Source organism: Onychostruthus taczanowskii, unplaced genomic scaffold, assembly GCF_017590055.1.
Source record: "Onychostruthus taczanowskii isolate IOZ18803 unplaced genomic scaffold, ASM1759005v1 scaffold7, whole genome shotgun sequence".
NCBI lineage: Eukaryota > Metazoa > Chordata > Aves > Passeriformes > Passeridae > Onychostruthus > Onychostruthus taczanowskii.
Genome location: NW_024504786.1, coordinates 10,619,810 through 10,639,965, shown reverse-complemented (window position 1 = coordinate 10,639,965; position 20,156 = coordinate 10,619,810). Strand labels below are relative to the sequence as shown.

Sequence of the window (20,156 nt, the reverse complement as noted above, 5' to 3'; positions counted from 1 at the left end):
TCCGCGGGCCGGGCCGGCGGGACGCACCGGCACCCACCGCCCGCAGCCTCCGCCGCCGCCCGCCTTCGCCCTGCCCGCGCTGGTCCCGAGCACCGCGGCTTTTCCCGGCCCGGCCCGGAGCTCCCCGGCCCGGTGCCGGCGGGTCAGCCCCACTCACCGCCACCGCTGCAGCCCCGGCCCCGCACGCAGGGAGCGCTCCGCTGCGCCGGCTGTGCCGGCCCGCGGGGTTTTATACCGACGGCGGTCCACGGGCCGGTTAATGGCACATGGAGAGCGATCAACTAATAATAGTAATGTGACAGTTCGCTGATGGAGCGGGCAGGAATCTCCCTAGTGCCAGGCTGCGAGAGGCAGAGCCCGGTGGCTCAAAGCAGCGCCTGTCGCTGGGAACTTCACAAAGCAGAGGCAGAAACGTGATTTTATTGCATCTGAACACATTCCTTTTCCTGCTTGAAGATGGCTGTTTTCCTACGTGTTCAGTTGCAAGGTTTCCAGTGCAGAACTTTCTTCTTCCTATCTCCCTTGTATTGTGTCTGCCGGACTGGAGCCTAACTTTCAGCTGGGTTATCAGCATTAGGACAATCACCACATGATCCTAGGCTGTGCAGATCCGAACAACGGCCATCAAAGCTAAAACACAGAAGGCGTTTGCCTTTTGAAGGACACGGCAGGCACTGTCACCCAGTGCCACCCTCGCACTGAAGCCCAGGAGCGGCGTCGGGGCTTCGGACCGCCAGGGACGCACCCGCTTTCAGCACATGAACACACAAACGTGCAACACATAAAACAAATCTGGGCAGACAAAGCACGGACACATGGCCCTTCTACAGCAGTAGGGGTCAGACTCCTTATGTCCTCTATTTCATTATTTGTATTACTCCATAAAGGAAGTCTTAATCCACAACTGGAACTCAGCACTGCAGTTTGGCTTGGAAACCAGCCTGAAAAAATTTGCCTCCTAAAACCAAGTAGAGAGACAACAGCTTGGCTGTTACAATGTAACAGCTGTATACAATGAAACTGGACAGCCCAAAAGCTGCTCCCATTCAATAGTTTTTAAATTTACATAGTAAATTTTCTAACAGTTGTTCTTTGTTGATTTCAGGCAGAAAAATCAAATTTCAGGATGACTAACTGGTTTCAAAATTCCTCCCATATTAAGTGATTTTGCATTAGATTTCAAAAACTGTTCAAATTCAAGTTTCAGATGCAGTTATATGAGCAACAGTTGTTTCACTGAAATATTTTATTTTATATACACAGCTGCAGTTCATTTAGGCAATAGAAAGGTCACAAATACTCTTACTGACACTTGACACATTTACTTTGATAGAAACCAAACACTACAAAAAGGAAGAATAATAATCATTAAGAACACATTTAAAGTAAAATTATTATTACAACTAAATTGCAAATGATATAAATATTAGATTCCTTATAATCCCTATGCATTCAGCATTTCTAATCTTAGGAGTACCATTATGGCAGAAGAGGATGGCTTTTAAATTTAGTTTGTTCTTATTAGGATGGAAAGTATCATTCAAAACTACCTAAATTCAGACACTATAAACTAAATTCTGAGTCTGATTATGAATTAACTAGAGTAGAACTGCATCATGCTGTCACTGCTGTGGTGCAGCTCTGGCACTTGTGTTTGCAGAGATGGTGCACTCCTGAATTCTTAAGCCACACGGCTGGTTATCAACAAATGTTGTGTCCAGCTCAAGGGCAGGCTGTAAGAGAACTGACTGCAGCTCTGTGCTGCAAGGAGAGAGCTTTATCCCATTTAAACTGGCATCTCTCTCTGGAGTTAGCGACACACTCAGAACAGATGGACGCTTTTTAGAAAAAGATCGAAAAAGACTCAGAGGAGATCAAAGGCCTTCCCACCTGTACCTGACATCTCCCTGTCTCTCTATTCCCTTCTTTTTTTGGTTTCTTTAGCGTTTCTCAATCAAGTGTTTGTTGGTGGCATCTTATAACAACCAGATCCTGTACTTCTTATTTTGGATGAGAAATACATCGGCTCAATTTTCAGCCCAACTCTGTGGACTTCTGAGAGCTCTGTGAGTGTTTGGATGTGCTCCTGTTTGAAAGGGACACTAATGCTGAAGTCAGATATTATGAAGTTCTCCCCATTTTCTAAATAGTTTGGTGTTTTATTAGACTTTTCTTATTCTTGTGTTTAAAACAATCCTTGTGTTTTTGACAGAAGACCAAGTTTCCAGGTTTAATTTTTTCCAAGTGTCTGGAAACATTTATAATCTCATCTGCAACTCTGTTTCTTCAAGAGCTTTTTATAAATAATACGAAAATCTCAATTACCTTTAATTCAGTGAAAAAGTGCATTTCTATTTGTTTGTGATGTATGCTAAGGTGTAATTTTCTTCATGCCATTTAATTAGACCAGACAAACCACAGCAGACACTCTGTTCTGTTACCTAGAGGTCATACATTTGCTCTAGAATATGCAGAATACTCACTCTGTTCCTTCTATTTCCAGCTATTCCTATAGATTCTGAACCCAACAAGACACCTTTACTGTTAAATATAATTTCTTTCATAATTTGCAAAAAGCTGCCAAAATACACATCGCTTAAGCATATTTATCTTCTCAAAACTTAAGTGAGGTGGGTGAAGAAAAACTTCACATGCCTGTATTGAAGACACATTGCAGAGGAAAAAAAAATACAGCAAGGAGGATGGTGCCAAGCTCATCAAGTTAAACGGTGGAAATAGGCCAAGAATAGCATTTGGAATTTCTGGTTTATTACATATAGAGAATACTCTTTTTTGTTAAATAAACTATAATCAGTTGGCATTTCACACAAGTAATATGACACATTTTCATCACTTTTTGTATTTATCAAGTGAGTACAACAAAAGAGCAAAATGCTGGCTTCAGTAAAATCTATGAATTACACAGGCCCTCCTTTTGAACAGCATCCTTTTGGGTTGTGTTTGACATGAAATTTGAAATGTTGCTAGTCAAAGTTTGTTTTGATATCCTAGAATTTAACAACATGCTTCTCAAGTATCTGAATATTTGGAATTACTCTGTATTTCTTGACATGGGATAGATTCTTGTGGGCTGGCTTTGTGTAGCAGAGGCATGTAAGTGCAGTTTCAAAGACTAAACAAACCGTGAAGCATTGCTTCAGTTGAAAGAAATTCAAAGATTACAGCTCTTCATTATTTATCACCTCTGGAACAGGAAAAGCCATTGCTGCAAGGTGCCTCATGCCTTCTGAAGGTGCTGTGTTCCTGTCTGAAGTTCAGGGTTCCATGGCCTGAGCCACAGCTTTACACTGCACAGAGATGGCCACAATTGCATAAATCTCCACTTAAACAGACACCTGACTTCCCACAAAGAAGGGAGGAAGACACAAATTATTAAATTATAAAACACTGCCTTCAATTCTGTTTCATAATTAATAAATCTTATAATACATACTTATTTAAAAATATATTTTGAAATGCTACATATGAACTGAGAATAACATTGGTTCATTTACCACCATATTGAGTAGTAATGGTTTTAAAACAAGGAAGTTTTAAATTAATTGGTGAAGCTAGCTTTTCAAATATAAAGAAATATTTTAAAATACCTTAGTGATGTTTAGATATTTTAAATCAAAATAAAGTAAAAATTGCATACTGGCAGTCACTCCTGCCCAAATGGTGCTTGCATTTCCTGCACTGCTCCATTACACTGTAGTACAAAATGGCTGCTTACACCCACACAAATGGAATTCTGGGGCAGGGGCAACATGTTCAGTTCTGTGCGTGTGATTGCTTTATTGCACGTGTCACATGAATCATTGACTGCAGACACCCCAGTCAAAACACCTTCTAGATCTAGACACCTAGTGATTTGGAGACTCTGCAATGAACATTTTGTACTATAAGCTTTTAAAGGAAACAACTCCATCAGCTTCACTTACGAATTATTTGTGCAAAAGTACAGTATTTCATAAATAAACTTTACCCGAATATTACAGAAAAAAGCTTTGGGATAATGAAATATAAATACAGCGACAGCTGAGCTGCAAAATTAATTTAGGTATATACAGCAATACACTTCCCAGTTCTTTTCACAGATGTACATTTAACCTCCCTGAGTCCTTTTCCATACTTAGCAACACGATGCATTCCCAGATGCTTGCTCAGTAACAGCCACAGCAGCTTCAGCACTAGAGAAAAGGGTGGAAAAGAGCACATCTGTGTGCACTCCCTGCCACTTGCCAGGGATTTTAAGCTTACTGTACTTTTGCCTCCAGGAGCCCACTGGTCAGGACAGGCCTGTGGCCACTGACACAGGCCCCGACGTGTCTCAGTGAGTCAGCCCCAAGATAGGCCAGCAGCAGCTCCGTGTGCCGGATCAGCAGCTGCGTGAGGTCTTCAGCCAGGCTCTCCATCGTTGAGTATCTCACCTTTTCAAAGTCAAAAATGTCTTTGAGGAAGAAAAGCACTTGATCCTAGTGGGGAAAAAAACTTGTTATCAGGTACAAGAAGGAAAAAAAGTCTGCAATGCAAACAGCTCTTTCTTTAACATGTTCCCTAAAAGCATCCAATTATGTATTATTTTGGTGCTGAGATGGAAGTGTGCTAAAACAGCCTTGGTACAACAGTTCCAGGCTTAAAGCATTCATATGAAAGTACTTACTTCTCATGGTTTCTTACTGTTAACCTTAATCTTAGGAAAATGCAAATGTATGCTAATTAAAAAAAAAATCTTAATTTGTTTTAATCAGAAAGATTTTAAAAAAGTGGTAATTAAAAGGAAGTTGCAAACCTTGAAGAAGCAGCATAGGTCATAGAGGGAATTTCTAGGGCCCAAAAAGCCCCAGGCCAAAACAGGGCTGATGTGTTCACATATAGCATAGAAATGTGCAAAAAATCCATCAGGCACCTAGTGATGGAAAAATTGTAGACAAAAGTTACACAGTAAATTTAGTATACAGCTCTATTATTTAGCATTAAGTCTCCATAAAAGCCCAACACTTCCCTCCTTGGTCTAATAAAATCCTCCAAAGGTAGCGAGCTGTGGCACAGAGAGGTCAGGTTGCAGAAGGGGCTGAGGGGAGGCTGCAGCAGAATTCCTGGTGCTGGTGAGGAACGTGGTGCTTCAGGCAGGTAACAGGGCAGGACTGGATGGGATTTGGCTGCGGGGTCATGCAGGGAGATGGGGCTGACAATCCCAGCACAAGCAGGTGAGATACAAGAATCATGACCTTGGTGTGCAGAACTTGGAGATCTGCATGTGGGGCAGGAAGTCAGACACCCCCACCAACTGGACCTAAACTAGGTTTGGGAAAACCTTTCAGTTAAGGCTTTTTGCTAAAAACAGGTAGTAGGGCCCCAGGAGCTAAATTAACAAGTCTACAGGACTAAAGATTGATCACTCATTGATTTTGCCAAAGCTACAAAAAGAACTTCAAATTCTTAGGAGATGATCAATGCCTTTGTTCCATATAATCTGAGGGGCAACTTACCTTCATTTGCTGTCTTTTTTGCTTCAGTACTGACCAACAACTTGAAGCCACAGCCTAATTGTAAAAAGAAAAAATAAAGCAAACCCCAAATAATTTTCCATCTGAAGAACTCATCTGCAGAATACTGTATTTCTATATTCTATATTTCAGGGACATGTATTTTCTTCAGTTTCAATCTTGTGATAACACAAAGTTTAAAACCATAAAACAGCAGCTGATATAAATAACAAGTTTATTATGTAGCACATACTTGCTATTTCAGATCCATCTTTGCAACATTTTCGTTAGTTAAATTCAAATGTAATTTGGCATCCTTGACTGATTTTACAGCTACCATAGTTAGCAACACTCACTGGGTTTAAGTGAGGACCAGTCTTATATATTGAAGCGTGTGCTCAGACATGAGTAACTATTTTAGATATTAACTGGCATGTGAACACATTGAAATGTACTTTTTCACTTCAGCAAAAACATTCTTGCAATAACTTCAGATTCAGCTAGGGAGCTTTGTCCAAATATGGACCTGTGCAATACAATATACCAGCATCAGCACTGGGCTTTTGCCCCTCCTAGCCTCTGACTATCCTCATCTGACTCCCCTCAGTCAGAAGGACAAGTTTAAGTATTTTCTCCAATACATTCAATCATTTCTGTTTTGGGCCAACTTGTAACTTTTGAATTCCTATTATGAAAAACCTGATAATACAATCTTCTAAATTCTTTTGAGGAAGATCTCAGGTACACACCCAGTACACTGCAATGTACTACAGATCAATTAATATAATAATTATACATGAATACTTACAGTTTCTTTAAAAGAGGAATTTAACCAGCGGTTATTTACTACATTCTGTATAGATATTGGTGGATTTTCTAAATCTTCAAATGAATCCATTAATATGAAGTCCAGAACAACATCATAAAAATTCAGATTTTTCACCTATATTAAATGAGAACATGATCTAAGTAACCTACTTTCTCTTGCAGCAGTGGAATTCAGCATGCACCATATCATAATGCTGTATTAACATGCAGATTTGCAATAGTTTTTAATGAATATTAAAAATACTTTGTCAGTAAAGGAGAAGGTAAAAAAAGTGTGGTTTCTGGTACTAAACTGGTGAATGCCATTTCTCTAAATCAGCAATACAAACAATAAAGAGTTGCCTTTCCCACAATTCTGAGCTGTAAAAAATTATTTTTAGATCCTATGGCATTAGTAAGGGTAAAAGCACTTTTCAGAAATGCAACTCACTCCTCTAGCAGCAAGTTCCATTTCGGTATTATCCCAGTGATCTGTTTGCTCCAAAAAATATATCATTTCATCAAAAACATCTTCAAATTTCTTTGGATTCTGTAAAGTAAAAGCAGTGAGTATCAAGCAAATGTAAAAAGAGATATGGTTGATTTTCCCTGGACAGTGAATTCAGGTAGAAGTTACATAAACAACAAAACATTGGTAAAAAAAGGTTTTTACCTTTCGTGCTTTCACAATTAAAGCAGACAAAATTTTTCTTCCACTTTCAGCAAGAAATATTCTGTTTGATGTTTCTGAAAGAATTACCTAGAAAAGGGTTCAGAAAATATAGACAGGTTCTTCAGAGGTTCTTCAAATGACCTTAAACATTTCAATCAATTTTCATACAATTATCACCTCTAGTATAGTTAGCAAGTTCCTAATAAGCCTTGTGTGCAAAGGTTCCAAAGATAATCATAAAATCTGGACTCCTCCGCAAATACATTCTCATTTTAGAATGATAAAAATGTAAAAGCAACAAGAAAATATTTAAATAGAGATTACACTACAAAAATACTTGTATAAAGAGTAACAGCGAATTTCAATGCCATGTACTTTAGTTTAGGCTTAACAAGACAAACAAATCCCTCCTCACAGTTTACCTGAAAAGCTTGTCGAATACAATGAAGCTTAGCAAGGAAGTCACTGTCTCCTAGACATTCAAACATTTCAGTCCTACACAAAACAGAAAAGTTTTCAAAGACCATTAAAAAAAAGCAGCACAAGAATATCCATCTAAGTCTAATTACTAGAAAAAGTACCTAGTACAAGTAACTTCTAAAAAGTGATTTCCAGATAGAATATTAAACTTTAATTCATGCTTTTCCTGGAAATAATTAAATAGACATAAATCAATACCTTAACACCCGTGAATAAATTTTGCCTTCTTCTGCTAAGTGCATGGCTTCTTCATACAGAGGGCAGTGGCAAAGGGAGTCCAGACCATACGTGCTACGAACCTCTCTGTGCTCTGAAAGCTGAAAAAAAAGATGTTTTGGAAGTTCACTAAAGAGCTTGCTGATATAATTTTTGTGAAGATAAAACAAATTAAAGAAGTTTTCCTCATGTTCTACTGAAAGATGCATCCTTTTCTGCATCTGCTTAAAACAAAGGGGTACACAATCAACAAGTGAACAGAACGGATACACCAGGTCATAAGACTTAACTTTGTAACTCCTAAAATCTGAAAGCTACAGTTTCAAGTTTCAAAACTTTTTAATTAATAAGATAAAGGCAGCTTACTTTTGTATTTCATTTGCATAGTTAAGTTTTTGAATTGTCTAGTTAAAATAAATCTAATGGGTCTCAAAGCTGTTGAAAGAAAATAATTGCCAGGACACAAAGTACAAAATGATTGCACCATTCAGTTCCTTAGGAAGCTGGAAATAGTAACATCCTTCCACCCCTGTTTTAGTTTCACAGAAAATAAGTCTCCCAGTTACCAAACATACTGTATAAACCAGGAGTATTTCAGTGTGTTATACTACAGGCTCCCTAAATGGTTTTCATTATTGGCAATGTTAGTTCTATGATTAACATAGAAATAAACATGAACTTGTAGACATTTTTAAAGAAAGGAAAAACCAGACCCATAAATCAAAGCAGATAAATAATACAGAGAACTCCTGTTTACAGGGTAACATATTTAATCCACAAAACAATGTCTAGCTACAATTTCACTACAAAGATTACCAAAAATTATTAATGATAAAAGAAAAAGATCTGATGTTTACACATCATTCAGTTTAGTTGATTACCAGAAAATTAATTATAGCTTTTATTATATTTTTTTTCAATATCCTGCATGGGGCAAACAAACGTGTATTTCTAGGCTATTAAAACTGAGCATAGAATCATCTTTAACATTAACTCTCAAGGTAACTGAACTACGTAAAAGATTAATCTCTATCTTAGAATGACTTTAGAAAATCATATTGAAGTATTACTTTATGTTAAACCTCCATTAAAATTTTCAAGTACATAAATGCTGAGCAGCCTTTATTGCCACTAAGGCCATATAGCCAAGTATGATGAATTTCAGGCAAACCACCTTCTTCAGATATTATGGAACTGACTGAGTGTGACTGATTTAGGACTGGAGATTTCTACAGTTACACACAGGTAACCCTTCACTGCTGCCAGCACCAGAGGTGATAACACCTTTACACATGAAGATGGCTGATCACTGCCTTTTAGCACAGGGACCGATACCTGGGAATTGGGTGAGGCCCTTGATTATATTTGGCTTTTTTAAAAAAGAAAACAACAATTCCTCTCATGCTAACAGATGAAATAAAATATCAGGAGAGAAAGGTCTAACTGTTCTTGCCATGAGAAGACGATTTTAATTACAGATTAATTCCAACAAATAATATTTGGAAAGGGAGAGCAAATTCCTCTACCACTGACTTCTATTGGCATACAAAAAGTGAAGGGGAGAAAAGGCAAACAAACTGAAAACTAGAAACTAAATGTTTAACTAAAAAAGGTGACTCCAGACAAGCTGTGAAGTTGCACCATTAATGCTCCTGGAGTCATCGCGGATTTTCTTTTGATGTTTTAAAAATATATTGCTATATCAGTATTTTATATGTAGACAGACAAAGTATATAGATGTAACAATATACAGATGTAACATAGATTATTATGCTTGAAATGATCCTGCACCCAGTAGGGCTATTCTTAGCAGAGTAAATAAGGTGAAAGTTTGCCTATACATCCTGCTTAAAGTAAAATGCATTAGAGATGATTTGTAAAGATACATCCACAATTCTAATGTAGAAGAGTTCAGCTACTAGGAAAATTCACAAATTATATTCAATATTTTACAAGATTCAGAGCATACAACATTTTCTAGACAAGAACCTCCCAAGACAGCATCAAAAGAAAATGAATTCTTCATTGTAGAAGTCTCTGAGGACTTGCTACCTTTGAGAAAAAGGTGAGCAGAAGGGTTAGTTTCCAGTTAGATGGCTCACTGTAAGTACCTTGTATCAATGGGCATGTTTCATAATATTTATTCAGGTACCTGCTTTTTATCTCTGTGTACCCCTAAGCACCACATAACTCTCCTCAACAGGGATTTGGTACTAATCACAAGTTACCAGAAAGCTCCAACATCCAACATTCTGGCATCACAGGCAAGCTAGACACTTGAAAGCTCCCAGAGTCCCTTCTGTAGTGACCACCTCTGTGCACAGCCACTGCCACTGTCACCCCTCTAGGGATGACAAGCAGCTATGTGACAGCTCCCAGGAGTGCTGGCAGTGGCCAGGAACAGAGAGGCTTGTGATGGTGGATTGGATGTGCCAGCCCCTAAGCGTCTGCTACTTCCTCAGTGTCAGGGGGGTACATGGAGAAGAAAATTAAAATGCAGACAAAGAAGAGACAGAAGATGATTGACACCATAGCAGCAATCTCATTATGTAAGGCTTTACTTGTACCCATTCAAGGCTCAAGAAGGAGAGACCAGAGAAAGAGGTGACCACCACAAGGACATTTATGATGGCCTGCAGGGGATACCTAAGATCATTATGTTAAAATAACACATACATCTTCAAAACTCCAAAGCTTGTAGTTCTAACTAAGCTTGTGGAGTCTAGTTAGCACAGCCTGCCGTGCTGCAGAGCAGCCTCTGAAAATCACAACATGGACACTGTTCAGACGCTAATCAGTTTTCTCTGGACAGTTCAGCTTTGGGGCAATATCTGCAGTAAAGAGATGCTGAAATCATTGCTCTAAAGCATCAAACCTTTGCCACTTGCAATCGCTTTTAGGTCTGGGATGCTCTGACTGCTTTGGTTTAAGGAACAGGCTCGGTACTTTCATTTGCCGTGCACAAGTTGTTTCTTAATAAATAGAAAAAATTCTCAGCTGTGCATCAAGACCTTGTTGACTACCAAAATAACCACCTACATGAATGTAACAAAAATAAACAATGCTAGACCTTTCAGGAATTCTTGCTTGCTTCCCCTAATAGAGAGGTCACTTAACTGGCACATTCAGCATTCCTTATATTCTGAGAAATTATGTTTATTCTATATTAAAAAAGCTGATTATGATCTCTTTAAAATGAAAAGACATTCAGAAAGAAATGAGAAAAGATTTCCTTAAAAAAAGTAAGTAGCTGCAGGATGAAAGTTAAACATACTTGGGGAGTTGGAAGATGTGATGGTGATTAGTAAATAAAACCTTTGAGATGGCATTTTAATAAATTGAAATGATGAAGTGGTGTGTTTCACCTAAGGTCTGGAAGAAAACAGGAAGGCTGCTACTGATAAAAAGCAGCAAATGCTTTATTCACAAGTCTGAAAAATCTCCCAAGCTTTGGTCTAGGTTAACATTTTAATGAGGAAAGCAAAGTTTATTTGATGATAGACCTACAGCTTCAGTACTAGTCAAAACACAAAAATCAGATATGATAAATGCATGTGCACTGACAACAAAGAAGCGCAACAAATCTCTCTGTCAGGGAGAGCAGGAAAGAGGTTCTGTTAGGAAGATTAGCAAAGAGAGGGCAGAGGCCTTTATCTGGCACACTCACTGCTGCACTGTTGCCAAAGGTGGCAGCTATTTTGATCACAGTAGATGGGAAAGCAAGACTGTGAAAAGCATTCTATCCCTCATCAACACAAGCTGAAGGCAGCCAGGCTCAAATGGGGAAGAAAATGCCACTAATTATGACAGCAGTAGTATTAATAACTTAATTAGGGCAAATAGACATGTTTACCACCCTTTCTGCAATGCTTTTAGAGCCTGTGTTTAAGAATAGAAGCCTGTCTGGTCATGGGGATGGCAACTGTGTCTAAATTGTCTTTATAAGGATTCAGGCACCTGTGTATATTGTAGGTGCCAGACAAGCACAACTCTGTATGAGAAGTCATCAAATGAGTGATCCTCAGCACTCTCTGGATCACCAGCCATAGCCATAAATGAAGTTTTGGCTCACTCTCCTGCTATCCTGTAGAGCTTATCAAAAGGGCACGTGATGCAAACCTTGCCAAACTGTCCCAGTTTTGTACAGCTCTTTCCTATATTTTGTTCTAATATAACACAGCATGACATTCTTGTTGCCTCCTAAGCAGTATCCCTATCAATTTCCATTCAAGCATCTATCTCTGTCTTGTTTCATGAATGTTCTCTCTCCTGCGGGCAGGGAGCTAAATTTGACCTGACTGTGTCAGCATTGAAACATGAACACAGTTTCCAGTCTCCAAAATCAGAGTCACACAAAATACTTAGTCCTGCTCCTTGGGACAGGATACAGCGTAGAAGGAAGCCAAGGTACTGTCAACACACAGCTTGCAGTGTGATGAGGCCACAAAAAATGGTGCCACATTCTAATTTCCTGGTAGGTGAAATTATTAATTCCAGTAGAGCATAATCACAGAGCAGCATAAACACACATATGAATTTCTGATTTAAAATTTTTGCTAAACATGTCAATCAGGACATGGAGTTTAGGACAGTTACTAATACTGTAACTGCAATCAGGGAGCTTATGATGAAGGAAATGCCTTATTTGGCCCTTAGGTGAGACAAATCCAAAGTTGGAAAAGCCTCAGACCTCTTAACCTAAATTAAAACATTCCACTGTTTCCCTAGTACAAGAAAAAAAAAAGTAAGAAGTAGATAAGCAAGAGGAAGCTACTTATCATCATGTCTTGAATAAAGGAATCTGGTATGTCAATTGTAATCCTGTTAAATCAAAGCAATTATTGCTCTCTACTAACAGCTGAATACACTGGCAAGTCCTTACTGCTCCTTCTCATTGCCATAAGCATTTCCCTGCCACACACCCTCCTGAGGATGGACAAAATATTAAATCAAGCTAACAGTGGTTTTGTACCAGAACACCAATTCACACCTTTCTTTTCCCTGCACCACACAATGATGCCCTGTAGCTACAGCTCCAGAGCTAACTGTAGTTTAAGCCTAGTGGCTCCTGTTTAACCCAGAACATCGATGGTGCTCTGGCTCAAACACCAAACTGCAAGTTGTTCATGTTCTATTAATCTTCAGGACTTTTGTCACCTAAGAATTTCACTAGATTCTTCAATAAAATCTGAGAAAAGAGAATTTGTTCTATTGGCAAAGGCTAGAACAGCTGGAAGGGATGAGAAAATCTTCATAATTTTGTCCTGGAAGAACAAGTTGACAGAAGTGGCTTTGATGTATCAAAATGTGGAGAATATTTTCAGGATACTTAAAGACAATTCTATGTCCAATTTTGATTCCAATGTTTTTTTGCAGATACTGGGACAATATAACTTCAGGAGAGGATGATGATTCCACTGAGGTGATACATCCTGGGGTTTCTGTTTGCTTGGTTGATTGGTTGGTTTTGCCTTTCTTTTAAGCCAAACAGCACCAATGAGCATAAGGGGTTGTTCCCATCTTCAGATACTTGCAAAGCATTATAAAAGTTCATGGGAAAAAAACTCCAAAAAACAAAGCAGATATAAAATATAAAACTATAATGATTTATAGCTCCTCTCATGATCTGGTAGAGTTGAAGCAAGCTTGAATTGTGGTCTTGTCCAAATTACAGCAAAGTGTAACCAGTCTCTATGGATACAATCCTTGTTAGGAATGGATGCTAGGCACCACAACTTAATGTGAGTTACTAAATCAAGGAAATCACAATTTAATGTGAATTACTAAATCAAGGTAACTGTTATGGAAAAAACAAATCCTATAATAGACAGTCAAAACAATTGCAAAGAATGTGTGTGCAATTCTCTCTTTTTGCAACTGACTTCAGTAGCTTAGTTATGGTGCGTATATGAGAGCAGCATCTACCACAAAATGGATCTATTGAGGCCAACTGCCTCTATTGTTTTTTGGAGAAGAGTGCTATTCAAGATCACTTCAGCTCCACAGAGACTACAGAAGGAGATATTCCTCATTCAATTAAGTGTGTCACTGCTCATGAGTCTCTTTCAAACACTCCAAGGGAGCTGTAGCAGACTCCAGCTAACAGGCTGTTACCCAGAGATTATTATGTGTCCTTTGTGCTTTTATCCCAGAGGATTAGAGTGAGTTAGAAGAAGTAAATGATGTTGCTAAGGAAGCTTCCCAGTGTGGCCAGTCAGGAGGCTTCCTGGCAGCCCCACTGCACCTCCAGGGACTGTCACTGCCAGCCCAGGTCCCTTCCCTGGTGGCTGCAGGGAGCTGTGGGGTCCCTGCACACCCACACAGCCAGACAAGCTCCCCCAGCAGCTCAGCCCGGGGCTCCAGAGCAGTCTCAGACCTCTGGTTCCTGCTAAGTCATTTCATCATGGTGCAGAGTAACAGCTCTACCTGGTGCCTTCATACTGTGCATGGAACGTGCTAAAACATACAGCTGTCAATGTCTTGTAATTTCCTCTCAAAAAAAACCCCCTCCAGGTCTAAACAATACAAAGCCTTCTTCATACATCTTTGTAGTATGGTAAAGCAATAGGAAAAAAGAACAGGAAAATATAAATCATGGTGAAAGGAACTACTATAGCCTCAGCTGACTGCTTCTTCACTCGTGAAAATGCGATCTGTTTTTCAAAAGCAACTTCTGTTTAGGAGGATTTGGGAATGCATTATGCCAGTACACAAAAAACCCCAAAACAACTGGGTCCAATGAAGACTGGAAAAGCTCCCTTTTCCCCCATAAGAGAAATATATTTTTGCTTACAATGATTAACAAAAAATAAGGATTCTTCTGTTCACTGTTGAAATAGATCAATAAATCTTTAAAAAAAGCAATCTTTAAAAGTCTTACCTCAGCTGTGGAAACAAAGGAATCCGTGGATGCGATGCTTAATGTATCTCGAAGGCAGAAATCATCCGCATTATCCTTTACAGTAATGCCTGTATTTTTATCTTTAAAATAAAAAAAAAAAGTTTATTAGACAATCAGAAAATTCCATTTCACTCTTGAAAATGTGTTTCAAGTGTACTTTAACACAGTATTTGATTTGGAAGACACATTATACTACTGTAAGAGTAATTCTCTTATGACCCACTAACATATATAAATGTGACTGTGTTTTTCTGCCTTTAAAGTGGATTTTCAAGTATCATCCACAATGAAATGGAAGAAGACAAAAAGACTTGGCCAAGGTATTGGCCTTTCTTTTATAGACTTCTGATGATCTCTCTATCTTATGATATTACTTTGCTATATTGATCTAGGTCCTCAGTTAAGTTTTTGACTTGGCTGTTATGTAACAAACTGCTCCATGTCCTAGTCATCACTTTTATTTTTTAAACGAAAGTCCATTAATAAAAAAAACACCACCACATTTTTGTTTCACTTGAATTTGTTTCACTTTCTACTTTTCATGCCTTTTTTCACTTGATGGTTCTTTCAGAGAGCAAGTGAAGCTTTAATCTTCACTGCATCCTCTTCCCTCAAAAAGCTTCTTCATTGAAATAACATCCAGAGGCATTTCCTACAGTACAAGAATTCTTAGCGCCTTTATAACAACTGATATTTTTTCTTAAAATCATCTGCAATACAGTTTCTCTCAGTTCTGCTTTACTTTATTCTCAGATTTCAACTCTTGCACTTCTGGGATGGTTTCATTTTCACCGTACAGAAACACTTTCACAGACGGATTAAGTTCGTAAGTCAGTAAGGCAGACTTTGGCTTGATGTGACCCATCCTACATTCCTAGTAGAGCAGATGCATTTATTTTGGGTTACTTTACCTTCAGACATTACACATGTGTTCCTAAAAGCCTGTTTTATCTCCAAGAGTCAGCAGCAACCAGCTACCCAATGTCATCCAGCCTTGTTGCTAAGGCAATACTTCACTAAAAACTCCATTACACAGCGGAGTGGCCAAACGCCAATTTACTGGGATGGTTTACTCATCACTTGAAATGCTAAAAGCCACATTACTTAACTATTACTTTGGTGGTTGTTATGGTTTTATTAGTTAGGGACTTGGAATGACAGCTCAAAAACTGCACAGAACAAATATGTGTCTTTGGGAATATTCACTGAGGGAAAAAATTATTCAGAGTTTGGACCAAGATTTTACTAGAGTGAGTTAGGCAAATTGCAATCACGACTTCACCACTATTCATATGAAGTCTGATTTTTTCAGCTCATTCTTACTAGCTCTTTCTTTTGACCTCTTAAAACCGAGAGGAAAAGTACTGCAGCTTCCAAGCTGGTCGAGAAACAATCACATACTGAAAATGCTGGAACAGAAAACCAAACTGTGGTTTGTAAAGCATTAGCTTGAGGTCTGTTTAGAGTACATGGGTAGCATGATGTTTCTTTCTTAATTCTAACTCATGATTTGCATTAATTCTCTTCTAATATTACATTAGATGATTTTCTAATATCACTTTTTCACAAAAAAAGTTTGCTGAAATTGCAATAATTCTGTTAAACCCAGAGTAGTACAGGCATCTATAGCCTGGTTGCAGATTTTTTGGCTCTCCATTTTTCAACCTCTCCTGCCTAAGTAGCTTTTACTGTTATATGTGAGTTTATAGCTCAATAACAAGAACATATCCCCAGAATGATCCTAAATAATTTAACTCTGGGTTATGTGGTTGATTACATATAAATGGGAATAATGCTGTTTAACTAAAATATATTCCATATACATTAAAAAAAATTGTGTCAGTGAAGGAACCACAGCCCAGAACAACACAGAATCAGGGGTTCTTCCATAGATCTTGCATTCAGCCTGTTACAGACTACATGAAGCTCTAGAGTTAATAAAATTTTGACATAATCTATCTTTGTTGAAAAAGTCACACTTCCAAGTTTTCTAATATGGCTTAAATCTATCATCAAGCCAGTTTTTAACATGTTAATTAGTTGAATATGGAGTATGCTTTCACTCAAAAAAAAATTTCATTGCTACAGAAAAAGACACAAAATTTGCATTTTATGAGGAAGAAAAAGATTAAAAATAAGGTTGGAAATGCTGAGTGAAATAGTACCTTTGGCAAGTGATATGTGCACACAAAGCACAGCCTCCCTAAAGAAAACCAAACAGCCTTGTCAGCTATTTCTGACTTTCAGGCCACCACCACCCTAATACCCTAAAACATCCTAAGCCAAGCAGGTGCTTATCAATACCCACGCTGTGAAGAGAGCACGCTATTATGAAAATTCACCAAGGAATTTCACTAGGGTGAAAATTAAGTTACAGCTGGAGTACATACCATGCAAGTACCAGCAGAACATTCTTAGACAGAAGAACACGAAAAAAAGAGACAGTGGCACAAAGAGACTCCTGGAATGAACAGCTGCAAGAGGAACCCACCCACCAGTGCCTGCAACTGCTCACACACTCATCCCTAGTTCTTATGGACTCTAATAACTTCAGGAGGGGAATACTAGCAAGTATGTGAGCTTCAAATGTACTTTGCTTATTTGAGGAGCCAAGGAGTTATTTTGGGTTCACTTATATTTGTAAAGTGGATGAAGCAGAGTTTCAGATGTTACAATCATGGCTCTTGATTGTAGTGCCTTAAAATGCATCTGTGGTCCATAAATTAGATTAAGGTATTAAAAAAGTGGAACAATACGGAGGACTGTTAAAGCTTGTGAAATTACTCCTAGCTTTATAAGGTTTTGCAAACAATTATCTATTTAAACTAAACAAGATTTAAAAAAAAAGAGACCAGAACCAAGCTATTTTCATATCTATTTACTAAGTACTAATCTAGAATAATTAATTGTCATTGTTCTAGTAGGTTTTCACAGTAAGACAGAGCACAAAGTTAACCCCCTAAAATCCCAGAGCAAAATCTGACCTTCATAACTGCACAGAAATTAGTTTTTTAGTATTCAACTGGGAAGTATTCACCTTCACATCATGTTTTAAAACTCTGAAAACCATTTCCATGTTATCTTCCTGCCAACCCTGAATGAAACATGGCACGAGTTCACAAGTGAGTTTGGCACTTAGCTGACACATTTAAAAAAGGAAAGCACTTACCCACTAGGAAAGAACTCACTGGGAGTCACAGATTTTAGTTCTAAGTACCATCATTAAAGTCATGGTTCCCTATTCTGCCCAGCCCTCCCACTTCAGTGGAAAATCAATGCAGTTAAAACATCACAAGCAGGAAAGCAGAAAGAGAAAGCAGAAACTTTATAGACTCAGAAGAGGAAAAAACCTTGCAAAGGAATCCACTTATGAAAAGTCATGGTACCCTCAGAGCAGCAGGGGCCCAGTGTTCTGCCAACCCACGTTGTGTCCTCAGACCCCTTCAATGTGTGGCTTCCTGTCCAGTGAAAGGAATTACAATAATCCAGTTCAGACAGCACAGCAGCATGAATCAACACAGTTCAGTTCCGTGAGAGAATGTGCCACAGTCTTCTAGCTAGTCACAAGTGGCACAGTGGTTTGTCACCCCTTGCTGAAACATCCAAAAGCAGCTTTATTTACATTTATAAATACTCATAATTCTGAGAGTGCTGATCATCACTTCTACCAAGTAGCTGCTAAAGCATTACACGAAGTCTTACAAGATGCACCCAGAAAACAGTGAATTTTACATCGTGTCATATTTATAAAAAGAAAACAATCCCAGCCTTCAGGTGCTCCCTTTTGATGACTGGGTCAGGTTAAAAAAAGCAAGCCAAGAATGGAGCAGGGTACCCACACTGTGTATTATGTGTTTACATTCTCCAGTAACACAAATATCTGGGGGAGCTGGAGGCACCTCATCTAACCACATAAAACCAAAGCTGTTAGTGACTTCAGCATGAACATGTATTTCAGATCAGGGTATTTTAAAATATCTCCCCAAATCTTGTACTCTACCAGTCCATCAGCATGTATCATGGGTTCAGCATGTCTCACAGTTCTTTGTTGCAACTGCTCTGACGCAAACTGTGAAGTGACGGAGTCCTTTAGGAAACAAAGCAACGGTCCTTCCACGCCCACCAACCCACAGAAGATGCTCCAGCCTGGCTCTCCGGGGTGCTCACACCTCCAGCAGGGCCCTCTTCAAACTCTGAGCTTCTGCTCACCAATGTGAGACCAGGAACTCAGCAACCAAAGCTGTCTAGTGGGGAAGAAGAACTGGGGAAAACAGCACAAGACAGCACCAGATAATTGGTGTTTGCAACTTCACCTTCCTCCTAGTACTCACAAACCTTTGTCAAGGTAAGCTGTGGCTGAGCTTACTGCTGAGCCTTCAAATGACATCCTTTACAGAAACCTCAGTAGTTTTCATGCAGGGAATAATCCTCTGCTTATGTGTGAATACAGAGTCAAATCTGACTTCCTTGGAGAAAGTTGACTCAACAGAGCTTTCATAATTGTTTCCAAGCACAACTATAATATTCAGGGTTCACATAAAAGCCTTCTACTTAAAACAACTCACACAGGTATAAAAAGGTCCATTTTCCAAGACACTGAGTTCTCACCTAATTATCATTATGCAAAACCCAAGATGTTGTTCAGTCACTGTGTTCTGTATTACTTTGATGTTATTCTTAAGACAAAAGTAGTACAACTGACTAAAAGATGAATTAAAAGCATGTGTATAGATGACAGTAATATTCTTATTCTTCATAAGTAGAGAATGCTTATAAAATTTTAATAGTACAATCCATTCAGTTTACCACATAAGCAATAAAATCCACCTGAAAACTGTGATGTACTGGTTGCAATACTTGTCATCTGGAAAAAGATGCAATTTGCCTAAGATTATGAAAATATCTTCAAGAGATTTTCCAAGTACTTTGGAAATAAATAATAACAATTTCTGTGATGTTGACAATAGTTTGACTATTTTCAGACATTCAAGATGCTGACTTTGTCCATAAAGTTATATTATCTGCAGAATACTACATTTAATGGTGAATAAAACAAAACAACATGGCTACTGCTCTTATATCCTATTGCTCTCATCTTGCAAAAGTAAATAAACAGCACAAAATTACATGAGTAATCATTTCAGTCTCTCCATGTAAAAATCAAGTGTACCTGAGAAAGGAATGTAAGATCCATTTATTTCCCATAATCCATGCACACAGGTACATCAAATTACAGAAAAGTATTAGGGAATACTATATAAATTTGGTATTTTGGAATGGTGATAAATGAAATGATTCTTTCAAGATTTAAATCTGCTGAAGACTTCTTCTGTAAATTTGATAACAGAGTTGGAACATTTTCTAACAGCTGTTATTTTTTTTTAAGCAAATAAAATACCAAAGGCTAAAAATATCATTTTATTATAGAGATTATGACCTGTGAAAGCTGTGTCTGAATCATCATAGCAGGATTTATTGTAAAACCAACATTTCAAAATGGAAAGACCTCATCATGAGAACTCTACAATATCAAGGAAGAGGTGAAGTAAACACGTGTTGCTATATTGCTGAAATCTGAATTTTAAGA

General features: G+C 38.3%; 2 protein-coding genes across 2 annotated transcripts in view; both read right to left on the bottom strand.

Moving 5' to 3' along the window:
* Positions 1 to 176, bottom strand: part of NEXN (nexilin F-actin binding protein) — a 22,913-nt gene extending 22,737 nt beyond the window's left edge. The window contains exon 1 of the mRNA XM_041421392.1: positions 158 to 176. The gene's annotated coding sequence lies outside the window, so the exon portion shown is untranslated. The remainder of the gene's footprint in view (positions 1 to 157) is intronic.
* A 1,052-nt stretch (positions 177 to 1,228) lies between these two features.
* MIGA1 (mitoguardin 1) overlaps positions 1,229 to 20,156 on the bottom strand; it is a 35,729-nt gene continuing 16,801 nt past the window's right edge. Inside the window, exons 8-16 of the mRNA XM_041421897.1 lie at positions 14,549 to 14,649; positions 7,651 to 7,769; positions 7,395 to 7,467; positions 6,973 to 7,059; positions 6,751 to 6,849; positions 6,301 to 6,435; positions 5,496 to 5,549; positions 4,796 to 4,912; positions 1,229 to 4,478 (exon numbers count right to left, since the gene is read on the bottom strand). Of these exons, the coding sequence (XP_041277831.1) occupies positions 4,260 to 4,478; positions 4,796 to 4,912; positions 5,496 to 5,549; positions 6,301 to 6,435; positions 6,751 to 6,849; positions 6,973 to 7,059; positions 7,395 to 7,467; positions 7,651 to 7,769; positions 14,549 to 14,649 (1,004 nt within the window). The 3' untranslated portion in view covers positions 1,229 to 4,259. The remainder of the gene's footprint in view (positions 4,479 to 4,795; positions 4,913 to 5,495; positions 5,550 to 6,300; positions 6,436 to 6,750; positions 6,850 to 6,972; positions 7,060 to 7,394; positions 7,468 to 7,650; positions 7,770 to 14,548; positions 14,650 to 20,156) is intronic.